The 19,613-nt window shown below is 39.6% G+C and overlaps 1 protein-coding gene across 2 annotated transcripts in view; it reads left to right on the forward strand.

Moving 5' to 3' along the window:
- Positions 1-19,613, forward strand: part of TLN2 (talin 2) — a 572,423-nt gene that overhangs the window by 216,651 nt on the left and 336,159 nt on the right. For both annotated transcript variants that reach the window (XM_033920311.1, XM_033920312.1), the window contains one exon: positions 13,537-13,679. In XM_033920311.1, the coding sequence (XP_033776202.1) occupies positions 13,537-13,679 (143 nt within the window). The remainder of the gene's footprint in view (positions 1-13,536; positions 13,680-19,613) is intronic.

Genomic DNA, 19,613 nt, shown 5'->3' on the forward strand with positions numbered 1-19,613 from the left:
AATGCAACCCAGAAAAGACAGAGTATTTTTCTTTCCAGAACAGTGTTCTGATTTGCAATCCTTTAAGAACATAAGAACATAAGCAATGCCTCCGCTGGATCAGACCCGAGGTCCATCGTGCCCAGCAGTCCGCTCACGCGGTGACCCAACAGGTCCAGGACCTGTGCAGTAATCCTCTATCTATACCCCTCTATCCCCTTTTCCAGCAGGAAATTGTCCATTCCCTTTCTTGAACCCCAGTACCGTACACTACCCTATTACGTCCTCTGGAAGCGCATTCCAGGTGTCCACCACACGTTGGGTAAAGAAGAACTTCCTAGCATTCGTTTTGAATCTGTCCCCTTTCAACTTTTCTGAATGCCCTCTTGTTCTTTTATTTTTCAAAAGTTAGAAGAATCGATCCCTCTCCACTCTCTCTATGCCCTTCATGATCTAGTAAATCTCTATCATATCCCCTCTAAGTCTCCTCTTCTCCAGGGAATAGAGTCCCAGCTTCTCCAATCTCTCAGCGTATGAAAGGTTTTCCATCCCTTTTATCAGACGTGTCGCTCTCCTTTGAACCCCCTCGAGTAACGCCATATCCTTCTTAAGGTACAGCGACCAATGTTTTGCTGAGTTTTGTTATTGATGTTGCTGATGTGCTTGTGTAGTGACTGTTGTTCATCGATTTACATTGTTTCAAGTTGCCCTAAATAAAGTTTTTTAAAAATGCAACTCTGGATATAACGGACCGTTTTTCCAGGTACCTTGAAGCCCGTTATAACGGGATTATACTGTATAAGACCTGCAAAAATACAAGTGCGTGAATACTTACTGCCTTCTGTTTAGCAGGTACCAAGTGCTCTTGCATTACTCAATTAGCAAGAGCTACATAGTAACATAGGGCTCCTTTTATAAAGGTGCGCTAAGCAATTTAGCACGTGTTTAGCACGCGATAATATTTATTGTGCGCTTAAAAGCATAGTGCACCTTAGTAAAAGAGGGAGATAGTAAATGACAGCAGATGAAGACCTGAAAGGTCAATTCAGTCTGCCCAGTAGTCACACTCATTATACTTTCATGGTTAAATGATCTTTTCTTTAATATTTCTGGGCAGTAGACCATAGGAGTCTGCCTGGTACTGTCTTTAGGTTCCCACTGCTGGATTTGCCATTGAAGCCCAATCCAGCCTTTCCTAACCATCCTGTCACTGGAGCTTCTTTCACAGCTCATCCAAAACCAAATCGCCATACAGTTCTCCCCCGTGAATCCACGGATCGTGGTCCCGGTCATTCACGGTATTTTCCGACCACGAAGGCAGGAGGCAGGAGAGGGCAGCCGGAGCACCGGTTGAATAATTAAAAAAAATTCTTTAAAAAATGATTTAAAAAAACCAAAACACCAAACCTAAATTGTGTATTTTTATTATTTTCATAATTTTTTAGAACTCAACAAAATCCACTTCGGGTTTGACATTTTTTACTTTGGATTCTGGTATCTAAAATATTTTTTTTGGGTTGTTTTGTCGTGAAACATTTAGTCAAACCTGACTTCTTTAAATGATACATTTTTCTACTCATGAGCATACTGTGATTCAACCTCGGAACATAACACACTTCTAACATTGCTCCATCCGTCTGTCTGCGGCACTTGCCGGGGCCCAACCCAGTCCATGTGCCTAAGGCCCCACCCACAGGAGGGGCCTAAGACTACTTGGGCCGATTCCGGTTGGCCCAGGCGCCTCAGGCCCCACCTGTGGGTGGGTTTGAGGTGGCTGGGCCAATCAGGCCCTAAGGCCTGCCATTCGGTGGATGGCAGGCCTGCTGGACGGACCGGCTTGGGAACCATCCGTCCGGCCAATGTTTTGACAGGTACGGGAGGGGAGGGGGTTGCGGGGTCGGCGGGTGGGGGGTGATCATGGGAGGAGGGTGTACCAAGGGCAAGAGGGCCTGTGATCCCTCCTGCTATATCTTAGTGGGGGTAGGGGGGTCACCTGGGCAGGAAGGGTTGGGCTCCCTCTTGCCCAGATTGTTGTTAGTAGGGGGGAGCGGTGGATTGCTGAAGGAGAGATGGCTCATCTCTCCTGCCGCGATAGCGATCGCCCACCCCCCCGAATCGCGGCAATTCGGGGTGAGGATCGCCGGCAGGGGAGATACCCTGCCACGATGCTCACCCCGTAGTGCCGCAGTTCAGGGGGTGGGTGATGACCATCGCAGCAGGAGAGATGGCTCATCTCTCCTGCCGCGATAGTTGCTGGGGGGGGGGGGAAATTCTGTAACTGGTGTTGTTTTTGACAGACACCGGTTAATGAATCCAACTTTTAGGCGAAGGACTGGCTCCTCTTTCACCTAAAAGGCCTGGCTTTGGGCGTTTGGGATTTAGGCTTTTTTTGGTGGTAAGTGTAGGCGTAGTGGTGGTCTGGCCTTTTAAACAGCTGAACGTAGAGGCAGGCCATTATCAAAAAAAAAAACTCCTTTTGGACTTTTCTTTTTTATAATGGACATTTTTCCTGCTTCTACTTTCAACGTTTAGGGCCTAGGTCAAAAGGGGACTTAGCCGTTTTTTTTTATTTTGCCCCTCCACATACAGGGATAAGTACATGTAAAGTAGATTCATTAAAACAGTGCTGAACTCTGCTCACAAATATCATAGTACACAAAATCCCTGCAAATGCCAAATGTCTATTAAGAACCCACAAATATTTAAAACTACTGACAGGAGTTATTCTCACCCAGTAAAGAAAATGGTACTGTTGGCGTAAGGGCATTTCTAGTCAGCCAATGCACCTTTGTCCTTTCAACATTTAAAACCAGTTTAGCCTGATGAAGCCATACAATTCTGCAAATTCCTAAATTCAGCCTAAACAGTAAAACTGTAAAATATCAAACAATGGACTCAAATATAGATTAAACATTAATATATTGCATACAGTATTGCGGAAGAATGTTTGAAGAAAATGTGAAGAAAAGGTTTGTAAAACCTGGGTGCAACTATAAGCCAAGTCACAAAAAAGTTCAACCCGCTCATGCCAAGAATTATAAAAGATAACTAAACAAATGTCCTTGGTTAGTATCCAAACGTCAGGGATTTATTAGAACGCCAAAGGTGTTCCAGACATAAATAGAAAGAAATTGCTGCTAGTCAGTGTATCGTCTCCATGGGGCTGTAGTCCTGAGGCAGACCATCTGGAAATTTAAAACATCTCATCTGCCACCTTTGTGTTAAGAAATATTAAGGTAGCTTAAAAAAAAAAGTAGCAAAATTTAGACTCCCTCATTTCTACAAAGAACAAATAAAATTAGGAATAGACGGGCTCTGGTGGGAGAAGGCTCATCACACAGAGGCATCCTTCCTGTACAGAACGCCTTCCCAGGACTGGAATAAAGTAAACCTCTGTCTGAAGATATATTAGAAAAAGAGAGAAACAACCATGCTACACAGAAACCTAAGTTCAATCTCAAAATATTCCAAAACAGAAAACGTTTTGCTGGGGAATTCTTATCAAACTTATTAGGGAGTTCTGGTATTGAGAGGGGTATTCTTTGACATTTAGCAAAGTGTATTGCATTTTCAGAGGTATTTCCTCTTCATGGCAAGGAAGAGAAAACTCCATCATACATGTGGCTCAAAATCTGGTATAAAGAAGGATTACCGTAGATTTATTGGAATCTGGGGCCATATATTGAGCAATAAAAGACCATATTGCAAGGACATGAGTAATTCTTATGTTAGGAAAAACACCAGAGGTTCTCGTTATCCACGAAGGGCTCATACTGATGTCCACCATTTTAAAGGTTGTTTCCTGCCATTGAGTGACTGTTTTGTCAGTCTTACCATCCAAGGATTTAGGTGTTTCAGCCAATTCTTTAGTGGTGCTTTTCCTAGGATAGTATTGGCTGTCATTTAAAGGGTTCTTTCATTTTGCTAATTCTTATGTTGCCACATAAATGGCAACATAAGTTATTCAGATTCAGCCCTGTACAGTAAAAACTGTAGAAAAGTAATGAAATCAGCAATTTCATTAGACTGCTTGAATTAAAAGGTAGAAAAAGAGAGCAGATATGACTGAAACTCAATATGGAAAAGACCAAACTTTTCTTGGCTAGTACCAATGACAAAATAACAAACTCATTGCTTCATCTTAATAGTCATGACTACCCGATTATTAAATCTATCAAAATTCTGGGAGTCACACTAGACCGATATTTAACACTAGCAGAACACACGAACTTAGTGGTACAAAAATGCTTTTTTACATTGTGGAAATTAAGAACCATAAAAAATATATTTTGATCCTTTATCGTTCAGGCTATTGGTGCAAGCATTAGTTTTATCTATTTTAGACTATTGTAACATCATCTATTTAGGAGCATCCAAAAAAATTCAAAGGATAATTCAGAATGCAGCTGTTAAATTGATTTTTAGTTTAAAAAAGAACACCCATATTAGTCCATATTATCGTTTACTTCATTGGCTGTCTTTGGAAGCAAGAGTATTATTCAAATTTTCCTGTATCTGCTTTAAGCTGATATCAAGATTGTCTCCAGCTTACTTTTTTCCTCATTTTGTGTTGCATCAAGAGAAACTAGAAACTTCTACTTATTTCCTTATCCAAAAATTAATGGGTGTAGATATAAGACCTTCTTAGATAGGACCCTAGCATTTCAAGCTGGTAGGCAACAATCTTGGTTAGGTAAATGTATTCAGCAAGCTATGTTATCCTATTGCAGTTTTCGGAAATTAATTAATACCACTTTGTTCGATAAGTTTATTACTTAGTGAGTTTTATTATTGAAATTCTATTTTACAAATATTTGCATTTTTTACTGTATTATTGTATTTCGCTGATTGTCCAGGTCTTTTTAGTGTAACCCGCCTAGAACTTTTGGTTATGGCGGTATAAAAGAATAAAGTTATTATTATTATTATTGCTAAGGAAAGCAAAACCCGCCAAAAACATTTCGCCGTCCTTGTCCAATCCATCATCCTCTCCAAACTTGACTATTGTAATGCCATTTACCTATGCTTAACAAAAAAAAGCCTCCAAAATAAGCCTCCAGCTTATTCAGAACACAGCAGCCAAGCTGATTTTTGCAAAACGTAAATCTGACCACGTCTCCCCACTCCTGGCCAATCTTCATTGGCTCCCAGTGATTTCCAGAGTCCAATTCAAATGTCTTGCCTGGCTTTTAAGATTATTCACGGCATCCTTCCTTCCCTAATCCCACTTTCTTTCAACTCCTCGTGCCCTGACTCCACCAGGACCGCCCATAAATTAAAACTATCCTTCCCCTCCCTACACGGTATTCTCCACGCAGGTAAACTGGGAAAATCACTTCTTTTCAAAATCACAGGTCTCTGGAATGACCTTAATATCCCGCTGCGGAACCTGAGCTCCCTCCATTTATTCCGCAAGCAACTAAAAACCTGGCTCTTCTCTAACATGTAATTTCTTTTCCCTTACTTTTCCACTCGATTTATAAACTTATGTAAACCTTTTTCTACCCTTTCTCATTTTTAAGTTCTTGTAAACCGTGCCGAGCTCTACTTCCGTGGAGATGATGCGATATATAAACTTAAGGTTTAGTTTAGTTTAGTATTATTAAAGTAGAGAATATAATCTAGCAAAGGGAAAATAGCTGGGCAATAAAATTCCAGATCTGGAAGCCCTAATTGTGGACTTGAATATTGTTGCTTTTGCAGAAACATGGTTCAGTGAGCCCCATGAAATGGGATAGTCAGTGATATATTGGGATCAATAAAGACCAATATTGTCTTTTTATCAGGTAACACTGAACTTTGTCGCAGTTCTATTTGTTATTAGACTTCTATCATCACAGATCAGCAGCAGGAAAATAAATTGAACTTCTGCTCAAGCAATTTCGACAAAAGTCTACTTTTTAAATTTACAATCCTAGATAGCTTGACTGACATCTCAGTGATAGATTTCTTTTTTGGGGACTGAGATTGTTTGTTTGTTATGGCTCTTGATTGCATAACCCAGAGGCTTCAGGCAACTTTATAATAATAATAATAGCTTTATTTATATCTTGAAATACCTTTTCAGTTCAAGACGGTATACAGTAATGGAGAGGTACAAAGTGGGTTTTCTGGGAACAGATATCAATATAAGTAAAGGGAGTAGAGGGGTATTTGGGAGAAAGAAGGGGATGCAAAGGGAGGAGGAATAGGTGGGGGAAGAGAAGCGGGAAGGAAAGGGAGGTGGAAGAAGGAGGAGTGGTAAGTCTGAGTTAGGGGTTTGGAAGCTCAGACAAACTTGTCGAATAGGTGGATTATAATAGCAAATTAAACCTATGTTTTATGTTATTTTTAATGGGCATTTTTACTGTTAAACAGCACTTAAAATTATGTGTATAAGAACATAATAATTTGTGCTGCCAGGTCAGACCAGAGGTCCATCGTGCCCAGCAGTCCGCTCCCGCAGCGGCCCTTAGGTCAAAGACCAGTTCCCTAAGTCTAGCCTCACCTGTGTACATTCTGGTTCAGCAGGAACTTTTCTAACTTTGTCTTGAATCCCTGGAGGGTGTTTTTTTTTCCCTATAACAGCCTCCAGAAGAGCGTTCCAGTTTTCTACCACTCTCTGGGTGAAGAATAACTTTCTTATGTTTGTACGGAATCTATCCCCTTTTAACTTAAGAGAGTGCCCTCTCGTTCTCCCTACATCGGAGAGAGTGAACAACCTGTCTTTATCTACTAAGTCCCTTCCCTTCATTACCTTGAATGTTTCGATCATTTCCCCTCTCAGTCTCCTCTTTTCAAGGGAGAAGAGGCCCAGTTTCTCTAATCTCTCGCTGTATGGCTCCAGCCCTTTAACCATTTTAGTCGCTCTTCTCTGGACCCTTTCGAGTAGTACCATGTCCTTCTTCAAGACCAATGCTGGACGCCGTATTCCAGGTGGGGTCGTACCATGGCCTGGTACAGCAGCATGATAACCTTCTCCGATCTGTTTGTGATCCCCTTCTTAATCATTCCTAGCATTCTGTTCGCCCTTTTCGCCGCCGCCGCACATTGGGCAGACGGCTTCATCGACTTGTCGACCAGTACTCCCAAGTCTCTTTCCTGAGGGGTCTCTCCGCGTACTGCACCAGACATCCTGTAGCACTCAAATCATATAGGGGTCCTTTTACTTAGGTGCGCTAGCCGTTTTAGCGCGTGCCAAATATGGGCGCATCTTGTATATTTACGCTCGAATCTCCCTTATTCTGTAAAACTGCACATAAATTCCAGGAACGTCTCCCCAATTCACCCATTCCCCTTCCATGTCTATGCCCCCCCCCCTTATCGGATCATTCAGATCCAAGGGCCTAAAGGTGCGTGTACAAATTTAAATTAATATCGGCACTAATTTTCTCTAATCAGTCAAACTGCATGCACGTATTGGGCACAAACCCATATTTGTATGCACAATTTTGATCACCATATATGGAATTAGTCCGATAAATCAAAGGACAGTAAATGGAACTGAAATTTTATCCCCGTGTTGTATCCATGGGGAAAATACTTAGTACACAGACTGTCAGGCTGTTGGGTTTGGATTGTATAGTCTCTCCCATATATATTTTTCTCAAAATTTCAGTAGCAATTTGCAATCATTTTTATTGGCATGCAAGTTTTTGAACTGTATATTTGAACAATTTATAGAGCAATATTAGAGCAACTAGGCTAGGGGCTTTTAAGAGCTTACTGGATCCACCTCAGCTAGAAGTGGATGAGTTTTGCAAGCTGTAAAAGGCATCCTCAATAAATATGGCATTGTGTGTTCAACAAATAGCATGAACTGTTTTATTTTGTGCATTTTGAATAATTTACCTAGTGACTGTTTGCACTGATAGTCAGCGGAGTCTGTCATTCATAATGAGCCAAATGAAAACATGTGCGGCATTTCAGTTGTGAAGGAAAAAAGGATTTACCCTCATTTAAAAAAACCTTAAAAACATATCTTTTTAAAGATGCATATGATTCCTAGCTTTCAAATTAACAATTTTTATTTAAGTAGCCAAAATTACCCCCACCCTTTTTGTTCATTCCTTTTATGTTTTTCTTTCTCTCCTATTTAAAGATTGTAACTTTCTCCCCATTTTCCCACACAATTCTTGTAAGTTTTAACCCACAATATAAAAGTCATTTTGTACGTCAGCACCAATATTTTATCTGCACATTTATATTATGTTGTACATCGCTTAGCAATCTAAATAAGCGATTCATTAAGAACGAATAAACTTGAAACTTGAAAACCACGCTTCAGCGTATGTGTGACGTGTTCTGTGGATAAGAGTCTTGGTTAGTGTGGGTTTTGATTTTCCACTTCCTCAGAAGGACAACCCAAGCATCTTGCTGTGTGCATGGAGCAAAGTGGCTGAGTCTTTACATCAGGCGCTGTCTCTAGCAGTATTCAAATCCAAACTAGAAGTTCACTTTTTTGATGCTGTTTTCAACTCCGGAACTCCCACTCACCATAAATTACCTATGTCCATCCTATCATTCTCTGCAAGAAACTCCCCCTCCCCCCCTAAATACAGTACTCCTCCCGAAATTCACGGGGGTTACATTCCAGGAACCCTTGCAAATTTTGAAAAACCGTGAATACGTTTTTTAGGCAGGGGAGACAGGAGAGGGCAGCCGGAGCGCTGGTGAGTGAAGAAAATCACTCGCCGTTTACTCCGACTGCCTCTTCCTGTACTAAAGTCGGGCCTTACCAATCGGGAGCTGCTTTGACATGCAACTCCTGATTGGTAAGGCCCGACTTTAGTATAGGAAGAGGCGGTCAGAGCACACAGAGAGTGATTTCCTTCACTCGCCGGCGCTCCGGCTGCCCATCCTGCCCAGTCATTTGCAGTCGGAAAATACCGCGAGTGACCGGGACCGCGAACCGCCAAATTAGATTGTAAGTTCTTTTGAGCAGGAGACCGTCTGTTGCATATTGAACATATAGCGCTGCGTATGCTTTTCAATTGTAGTAGTAAGAAAGACAGATCAGCATCAAGACATTGCTAGTATCCAGAAGCCAGCTGAACTACAGTTACTGTACCTCTGACGCCACTGATTGCTCGACATAAAAGCACTGTTTCTTCTACCTCTTAACGCAAGAAAATTGTTATGCCCAAAGCCATATTGGGATTTTAATAGGTAAATTGTGCCTGGTGACCTTAAAGAAGTAATGTACCATAGCTTTTTATTGCTGTATGAAAAGTACAGTTGTATGTCCCTTGGCAGTTGATTAAAGAAACTTGGGGTGGGGGGTTACTTAGGCTGCTGTTCAGCTTTCTTTTCCTTGACACATAATAGCTCAAACGTTTTTGTGTTTTTGTTTTTTTTTAATGCAAGAGCTCCGTAGCTATTGTGAAAGTATCAAAGACAGAGGAGTGAAGGGACCAATTTGCAGCAGGACCCAAATGTTTGTGTCATTATTCTTTGTTCTAAGTATTTGACTTGTTAATTAATGATTGTTTAATAAATTGTTTTATTTTTGGATTCACACAATCCATTCCAGCTGCCAGTTGTTGTCTGTCTCTGGTGTTTGCATTATACAGAGTTGCCAGCATGGCTCACGACATCATAGCCATGGAACTAGATAGAATACACTCCCTGACACAGAAAACAGATTTTAAATATTCAAGAAAGTGTTTTTTCAGGCAATGCATATAACCTGTGAAATGTTTTGCCAAAGGATTTGACTAAGGTTTTTCTGTCTACATAATAGAATCAAAAGCTGCCAGTTGGTGATGTCACATAATAGAAAGCTGCTAGTTGGTGATGTCACAGGAAATAGTTAAGTTCCTAGAGGATAATTCAAAAAGGTGTGATGTATCAAGAGGATAGAATCAAAGAAAAAGTATTTGACTTACACTTAAGGCACAGACAGGTGTAATCTGTGTGGAGCAACATGTATACCCTTAAACAAAAACTTAGAGGTCTGCAACCTGCACAGAGTGGTAGATAATAGAGAATGACACGGTGACAAAATTCATCACCGTTCCTGTCCCCGCGGATAACCGCGGGAAATAATCCCATGTCATTTTCTAGTGTCTATTTCAACCTCGGTCCTTCTACACCAGCATTCTTCAAAGCAAAGCTTATGGGTCAATGGTTGTGGCCATTCATACTCTGATTCTTCCCTCTATCCTTAAAGAATGACATGAAGATGGTTTCCCGCGGTTATCCGCGGGGACAGGAACGGTGATGAATTTTGTCACCGTGTCATTCTCTAATAGATAAGTCTTTAGCCACGCTACTGGGGCAGTCTAGAGGAATTGTACTGGTCTTTATCTGTCATCATTTACTATGTTACTATATTAGCCAAGTAGATTTAGGATTTACCATATCTTATTTCTGGGAGTGTGCAACAAGGAATGGATTGCTTTACTGATTTGATTGGGATTTAATAACTGCTGTTATGAAGAGATTCACCCTAGGTGGTGCATTGGGATGTGTTAGATAATTTCATGTAACTCAGATTAGCTGCTGTCAGAGAATATGTTGAGTTTGGTCATTGGTCTGACTCAGCATGATTCTTATTCAAAGATGTAATGGTTTAAGGCAGGGGTCTCAACCCAATCCTCTGAACATACCCCTGTAAGGTTTTCAGGATACCCAACATGAATATGTATGAGCTAAATCTGCATGCATAGCTATCATTATGGAACTCTAGCTCATGCATATTCAAGGTGGATATCCTGAAAATCAGGCTAGGTTTGTCTTGAGGATAGGGTTGAGAACCCCTGGTGTAAGGGGGAAGTCATAGACTCAGCAGTATTGCATCAGGAATGGGAGACTAGATGGGCTAAAAAAAGACAGTTCGAGAGATGTCATTGGATTCAATGTTAACAAACAAAATTTCCTTGATTAATTTCCAAATTTATTTAAAATTTGTTTAACCGCCTAATCAAAATTCTAGGCGGTGTACAATATAAAATACATGTAAGTATTTAAAATTAACAAAATACAAATGCCTGGGGGTCTAGATATGAGACATGACATACAGAAACACATGGCGTATGAGGAAGAACTGCAATCTTTGAAGATAAAAGAACAAAAAAGGAAAAAAACAAGGTTTTGTCCCTTGGTTAGACCTTCGGTCTATATATTTGTGGCATTGATCTTTGATGCTGACGTGCCTTTATGTAATTAACTGCCTGCTATCATCAGCTTTACAGTAGATTAGACCATGTATCTGATTACTTTTGCCAGTTTGACTGCAAAATAACAGAAGGGCAAATAAACTTCCCACTGAAAAATTGAAAATATAAATATGAGGGAAGGAATCAATATCTCCTGAAACAATTACTGCCAACAAGCCATTAAAAATTGCTTTATCAGCCTTTCACTGGTAAATCAACTTTTCAGAAAGGAAGCTGATCAGAAATAAACTGAAACAGTAAATTGGTATCGGAAAAATAAACACTTATGACTTGTTTATGCTGAACAGGTAAACTTTCCATTATAATATCTCCACTCTACAGCAACGTATTTTGGATGATGGTATACATGTTTTAATTGCATTAAAAAAAATAAAAACTGTGACCAGTACATGAACTTGTTGCGTCAACCACCTTTTTGAATAAAGTAATGTTGCTCATCTGGAACAGCTGTTTCCCAGAGACATCAGGATTGATGAGGTATACAAGTAGGTGATGTCATCCAGTGACCCCTGATAGAAACTGCGCTTTCTCAGAACTCAGATCTCTAGTGCAAGGTTCTGACTATGCACAGCAGTGCCCACTCAGTTTTCAAGCTCAACACAGACCGTTCTTGGGGAGGTGGGAGGGATGGTGTGCCTTATCAATTCTGCTATCTATGGAAAACAACTGTTGCAGTTAAGCAACATTGGTTGTCTATTGACAAGCAAGGGTTAATTCAAGTGCACAAATGGGTGACTCCAACCCTTAGGGTTGCTTAGCAAGGTGGGCTCATTATAAATATATCTGATGTTTTGGAATCTGAACTTAATCCGTTCCAGAATCCCGTTCGAGTTCCAAAGCGTTCGAGTTCCAAGACAGTTTTTTCCATTGAAAATAATAGAAACTGGATTAATCCATTCCTGGGTCCCACAATCTCAAATTTTAACAGTAAATACACTGGATTTTAAGGTAAAATATTAACAAATATTCCAAAGTAGCATTCAGATTCTGGGGCAGAAACACATACATACAATGTGTAGGGTGTTTGAATTTTGGGGCAAAATTTACTACAAAAAAAAGTTCGGATTCCAAAGTGTTTGAGTTCTGGGGCGTTTGGATTCCAAGGTACCAATGTAATGATATAAGCATTTATTGGGTCTTGATTGATGTCTTTTTATTTAAACAATGGAAGGGCTGAGGGGCAGCATTGTTGGGCTGTGCTTAGGGCCAGTTGGACTTAATCTGGCCCTGCTATGGGAAAATCAATCTAATAGAGTAATTTAGATTTTCCAAGCATCCTTAAGAATTTAAAAAATGCATTCTGCCCTGGTCTTTTTTTGAATGAACTCTCTTTCTGCAATGCTTTCATGTGCCATTTGGGAGTGCTGTGACGAGAGAGGCAGTGTACTTCAGCTGTAAGAGTTGATAGTTATGGTAGAAAGACATGGCCTCCTGGGAGCGCTGCGATGGGGACATGAAAGAGCGTAGGAATGAAATTACACAAGCTAGGTGGGCTTTGGCGTTTCTATGCATTGCTTATTTAATTTTTAAGAAAAGTACTGGCTATACTATTTTGTGTCATGGAACACGAAAGCAGTTTGTGGGTACAGTGTGGTGAAGTGGTTAAAGCTACAGCCCTGGCACCCTAAGGTTGTGGGTTCAAACCCATGCTACTCCTTGTGACCCTGGGAAAGTCACTTAATCCCCCCATTGCCCCAGGTACATTATAGAGATTGTGAGCCCACCAAGACAGATGGGGAAGAATGCTTGAGTAACTGAATAAATTCATGTAAACCATTCTGAGCTCCCATGGGAGAGCAGTATAGAAAATTGAATAAATAAATAGTGTGAAAAGCTTCAGCCTCTGATAACCAGAGCTGGTATTGTGATGTCATAATGCCTCATTCCACCAATCCTAAGAGCCAACCTCATCAGTGATGTCATAGTGGCTTCATTGTCCTATACTTGGCTCACTTCTACTACATTTTGATTTCTGCAGTGGTTAAAGATACAGCCTCAGCACCTTGAGTTTGTGTGTTCAAACTCCCGCTGCTCCTTGTGACCCTGGGCAAGTCACTTAATCCCCCCATTGTCCCAGGTATATTGGATAGATTGTGAGCCCACCGGGACAGAGAGGGAAAAATGCTTAAGTATAAAACCATTCTGAGCTCCCCTGGTAGGGGACAGTATAGAAACCCGAATAAATGAATTTGATAACTCATTCAAAAGAGTAATAGTAGTAGAAAAACAGAAATCAAATGAGGCAGACAAATTAACACAACAAGAGCAATACTACCGTATGTGTTTTGCAAGTATATTCCTCCCCTCGCTCCTGGAGTTATTGCTGTGCTCTGGTTAACTGAATATGTGAATAACTGAATATGAGAGAGATTGATGTTGTATTGTGGTCTATTCCCAGTGAATTGGCTAGATCATAGCCGAACATTCAGAGAACAAGGAGTGGATGAAAACGAAACCCTGCTTCTCCGGCGCAAGTTTTTCTATTCAGACCAGAATGTAGATTCAAGAGATCCTGTTCAATTAAACCTACTGTATGTACAGGTATGTGAGCAACAGAAATGTCTTTCATTGTGTGTGGGAGGTGTGTTATTTTTTTTAAGCTTTAGCTTTTGGGATTTGCTTATTAGATTTTGAAACACAATACAGAATGAAGATAAACATACCAATTACTAAACAAAGCAAAGATTTAATGGCTGAGCTGTTAGCTTTTCAGCATTATTGAATTTAATGTAACATGATTTTGTCTTTGTCCTAAAACCATTTTCTCCAGCTGTGAAAACATATGGCGAGGCTGGTGATAAGGACTTGTATAGTATCTGGAGATTCAAACTACAAGATAGTTCAGAATACAAATTAAAATGTGTGCAGTGTTTCACCTAGAGTCTGTCTTATAAACTACTGTCACATTCGCCATCTGGGCTTTCCACAATAAACTACTAAAGGTAGTGTGAAAATTTAATACGAGAAAGCAGTGTGTTCTTGGTCTGCCACTGAGCTCGGTTGATAGCAGTGGGACTTAGCTGAAAATGTGATCTGTGTAATGGCTGGCACTGTATCTCCCAGTCTTCTAGAGAAAAGTTGCATAGCTGTTTAAACAAAATAAAAATAAAAAAATCAATATTACATCCTCAATATGGAATTCACCAAATTTTCAATGTCAACCAAATGTGGAGGAAAAAAGCCTCTTTGAGCACTGTTTTGTGCTTCACATATTTCATCACGGGCATAAAAAACTTCCACTCCAAATTAACGTATGATGATGTAATTAATACAATTCCAACAAATCCTCTTGTTATGCCTATGGCCAGGGGGTAACTGAAACTCAACATACTACGTAATATGTCTCCTCAAGTCTGCTTATCTGACCTGGGTGTTGCCAAGACAACATCAAAAGGACAGTAAATCCAGATGGGAAACTGATTTAACACTTCCTTGACCTGAATGGTGTCCAAACAACATCAAAAGGACAGTAAAACCAGATGGGAAACTGATTTAACACCTCCTTGACCTGAATATTGTCCAAACAACATCAAAAGAACAGTAAAAACCAGATGGGAAGCTGATTTCTGCAACACCTCCTTGCTTATATGACATCCTGACTTCCTTGACCCGAGTGCTGGCCAAACGAAGAACAAAAGACCAGGACTGGGTGTGCTGGAATCGTAAATAAAGAACACTGGTTACTGCAGGACCAGCTGTTTTTACTATGAACTCAGCAGTTTTTTCATCCTATATAAGAACGGAATTCTGCCCCTAACATTAGAATCCAAGACTTCTAAAGGGATAGTCTCCCGTGTCCACCCACCTATCAATTGCAGGGATTCCCAATTGTGAAGATGGTCGTTGCCTGGGATTACGGTGATGCTATTTTATTCTTATAGTCATATATATATATATATATATATATATATATATATATATAATAAAGGGTTATTGTTTATGCTTTTATATTGTCTGTGTGCTTTTCTGAGTGTCACTGATCATCCCATCTGACAGAAATAAGTGGCGGAACATATTGGTACCAGAAGTGGGGTGATCAATGTGGTCAGAAAAGCTACCTAGAAAACAAGGGGTTGAGGAGCAGGCTCCCAATCCCTCCATTCCGAATTGGAATGACAGTATAGGTAAATTAATGGCCACTGAGTGGTCTGTAGAAGCAGGATTATGTGAATCCTGTACTTTTGGAAGTGGGGATCCACATGAATTATGTGCCTCCTTACAAAAGGTGAAAATCTCAAAAGGAGAAGAGCAAGAAGGAATTTCTAGACAAGGAATGATGATTTTGTCAGACTGGAGGAATTTGCATGAAGCTAAACAGGAATTACAATTGAAATTAGGAGAGCTGGAAAAGAAAAGGTGTAATCAACAGCATGCCATTAAAATGCTACAATGTCAGAATAAGTTGTTAATGGATAAGGTAGACACCTATCAAAATGTAACAGAAAAGGCAGCTGTGCGATGTGCACGATATAAATACAAGAAACGGAATCGGAAAGTGAGTTACAGAAAAGTTAAAATCTTAATTTATCATCTGCCGGATGATTGGAATCCAAACAAACGGGATGGGGATATTTGGGATTCAAATTCTAATAACAGTGAGGAGGATATATGTGTTGAAGGAGAACAGGCAGAAAGTTTAGAAGCAAAGCCTGTGAGGAGACAAAGATTACAGGGAAATCTGCAGACAGGAGAAAATCTGACTAGAAATAATGTTATGGAGGTTGTTACTCCACAGGAAGTCATGGATATGATGGCATGCTTTACACAGCAGCCTGGGGAACCACTAATACAATGGGTAATTCGGGTGCAGGAGCTGGGTGCAGCAGGGATTATGTTGGATGCCACAGATGCCCCTAAATTTGTTCAAATTAGTCAAGAAGTAGCAGTACAAAATGCGTTGCGGGAGGATCCTTATCCTGCAAAATATGCCCAATGGTCTTTACTAGAGATAATTAGTAGGGGTGTCACGAGGCGATATCCACTTGAATCTGATTGGCCCTCAAATGATAAAATTTGGTATACATTAAAAAATGCTTTAATGAGAATTAGGGAGGAGGCTATGAAGGTAGCCTTAGTAATAGGTCACGCTGACACATATATGTCATTACCTTTTACAGTGTCCATGAGAAATAAAATTATCAAGTATGCTGCACCGGCATACAAACAGGTAATGATAACTTTGTTGATCAATCAAATAGACAGGACTATTTTGGAAGCCTTAGAAGCGGTCCGACAGTTAGGAGATCGGGGGACTGGGGACCTCAGAATACTTTTGATAAAAAGAGAAAAGGACAATCCAATTCAAACAGGGCTAATCGGGTGTCTCGTAGGAATATGTTTTTGGCATTAATAAAAGATGGTGTAAAGAGGGAAGAAATAGATGGGAAAGATACAGGGACGTTATGGGAATTGTACAAAAGTAGAGGACTGGGAAAGAAATCTATATCTCAAGCACAATTGAACAAAGGAGAGAGGGAGGATATTTTGGTGCCAACGGCTCCCCCTGAGGAAACTGCTTCCATTCTTTATCCTGATTTAAAAAGGGTGGAAGTGTTGGGAGGATCAATGATGTGAATGCCAAGCCTCAGTGTTTGCCTGGACCAAATTAGAACAGCGTCCGCATGTAGAGATAAATATTTAATGGAAATCTGGGGAGCAAAAGGTACAAGCTGTAGTGGACACTGGGGTGGAGGAATATAAATATCAGGATTGGGGGGAAAATTATACAAGCGGGAAGAAAAAAAAAAAATTTTACAGATTTTAAAATTGGACAATTACCAATTTGAATTATACCTTACATGCAGGAGTATATTTAGATAATTATACTTTGCATGCAGGAGTAGAACTATCACACTATATTGACTAAGTGGGCAAAAGGATGCCGAGAGGTGATAGAGAAAGTTAAACAGAAGATTGTAAACTCCCCTTCTCCCCAAAGTAAAAAACAAACTCGGGCCTTTTTGGATTCTGGAGGCAACTTATTTCACATCTGGGGTGACATATGGAGTAGGTTGGACAAATAAAAGAGTAGAAATATTGCTAAGTGACCTTTATAATGTATAAAGTTTTGTTAGATAGTATAAGGAAGTTGCACTCTATGTGATTTTGCAAATGTGTCTTTTACCTCAAACACTAACATTGTGAACCACTGTACCTGCACGTAAACCTCTCTTGTATGTTTTATAGATTAAAACGTCCCTGCTTGCATTCTCTTATGATTGTGTGACAGAGCTTGGAAATGGAAGAAGATAGAGAGGAGACCAGCAAAACTATAGAGCAATTAACTTAAGTTTCTATCTCTCTTTCTTTTAGAAGCTTAGCATCCAGACATGGTCATTAGAACCAATTTCACTGTACCATAGTTAAAATACTTCCAGCACTGTGACCTGATAGTGGGAATCCAATGGATGCCAAATTTGTTATGACTCTTTTTGGTTAATAGTGTGCTTATTTACAGATTAAATTCAACCCTGAATCATTGCCGATGGAAGAAAGTATGCCGGAGCTCTGTGTTTGTCTGTTTCTGTTATGTGTTGTCTGTTTTAGCTTATGGGGTACCCCCATAAACATCGCACATTGGCCATTTCCAGAGTTTTTTCCACCCCTTCTATTAGTCCAAATGGTACCATATCCCTTTCCAAAAAAGATTCCCCCACCTACAAGAAAGTTTCTTATGAAAACCATGCTCACAATGATTTTATGCTATGGCTCATACAGCCCAATTATAATTTAGTTAGAGGTTATATTATAAGAGGATATCTGAAGAGAAAAAATTAGAAAACTTTATACCTGGTAAAATGGTGCTCATTGGTATTTGATATTTGCTAAATAAAATAAAAAATGGTCTCTCTTTATTTAACTTACCAGGTATAAATAGTGCAGTGCACATCTCTGACATAAGTTATTTTGGTATTACCATCAGTACGTGTTTATGGTCTCTCTTAAGTGACATAATAATTATGTCCAGAACATAAAAAGGTGTATTTTCTGAATGTCCTACAGAATACCTTTAAGTGCATTAGTGTTGTTTCTCTTATCTCAAACAAATACTACCTTACAACATAAGTAGTGTGTCACATGTTATCACATTCTGTACATAAAGTGGTTTTTCTCCTTTTTCTTATCTTCTCTTTTATCACTAGGGGTGTTTATTGTAACTAAAGCATTGAAGCTAAACAGTCATGATGAAATATTTTCCTTGGAAAATCACGTACTGGGAAATGTTATTCCATATAGACTTTCATCCTTTTGTGATAAAATTGGCCAGCTCTGCTCTTTTATTCTTATGATTTGGCTAACATGCTGAGTTAAGAGAAAATTTCGCCAGATCGAGAAGATGATGACACTCAACCAGACATACAGTGCCGTGCCATGACACTATTATGTGGCACCGACTTGGGAATAGAAGTGAGCCTATATCCTGCCACTTCACATTAGGGCTGGTCTCTGGGGGTGGTGCACTTGACTCTTACGTGAGTGAAGGCATGTGAGTGGCATAGCAAGCCTATTGAAACTGGAGCATAGCCAGACCCTAATCAAAGCTGCTAAGAAAAACGGGATACCAGATAACTGCAGTGATCGATGGTGAATATGAAGCTACCCTAAATGTATGTAAGCCATGAGTAAGAGCACAAATATAATATTAATAAGATTATTAATTTCCATGATTCCCTATAAGTGATACTTTCAAGTAAAATGCCTAATTAGCAAGAAATATTAGGGAATGCAAGAATACCAGGTTTAGAACATAAGGAAATAATTTATGAAGGGAAAATTAATTTTCCCATTTTACCTTTACCTAAATGTAGAACCTGAGGTATAGTAAATACTATTGTTTCTGAAATACCAGCTGGCAAACAAGCATATTTTGGCTCCAGAGTAGCAGATGTATTTAGATGGGAAGGTGAATGGGTGCCAAATACTGTACATAATCATGAACTAACACTACGATATGATCAGTTAATGTTACATGTCGTCAATGATAACTGTGTTTTGTTTTTTTACCACAAAGAATTAACTTTATCTCATTGATTTAAAACCACATCACATTCTGTACCCTTAGATAGAAAATGGTGTAATTTTGAAATGAAACAATGTGTCCTTTTACGGTGATGCCTTTGACATTGGGACCCCAATTAGGTTTCCCACTTATCATGGGCAACTAATAGATGAACAAAATAAAACAAACGTGTCATCTATGAACCATGTTCTTTACAACATATCTACAATTTGTGCCAATGGACCATTCCACCGCAAGGTTATACCTTTATACAAGAAATATCACATAAAAATGTTTGTGTTGCTAGCAGTACTGTTAAACTTGTGATTCATGCTATTCAAACTCCCTTTTCAGTATCAAATGTGAATATTAATTTTTCTTTTGCCGATGTACTTACTCCAATTATTTTATTGCCATCTATAAAGAAAGCCATGCAAAATATAGCAATCATATAGATACTGAATTTTGCAATACTA

The sequence above is a fragment of the Geotrypetes seraphini genome, chromosome 14 (assembly GCF_902459505.1).
Source record: "Geotrypetes seraphini chromosome 14, aGeoSer1.1, whole genome shotgun sequence".
In the NCBI taxonomy this organism is placed as follows: Eukaryota; Metazoa; Chordata; class Amphibia; order Gymnophiona; family Dermophiidae; genus Geotrypetes; species Geotrypetes seraphini.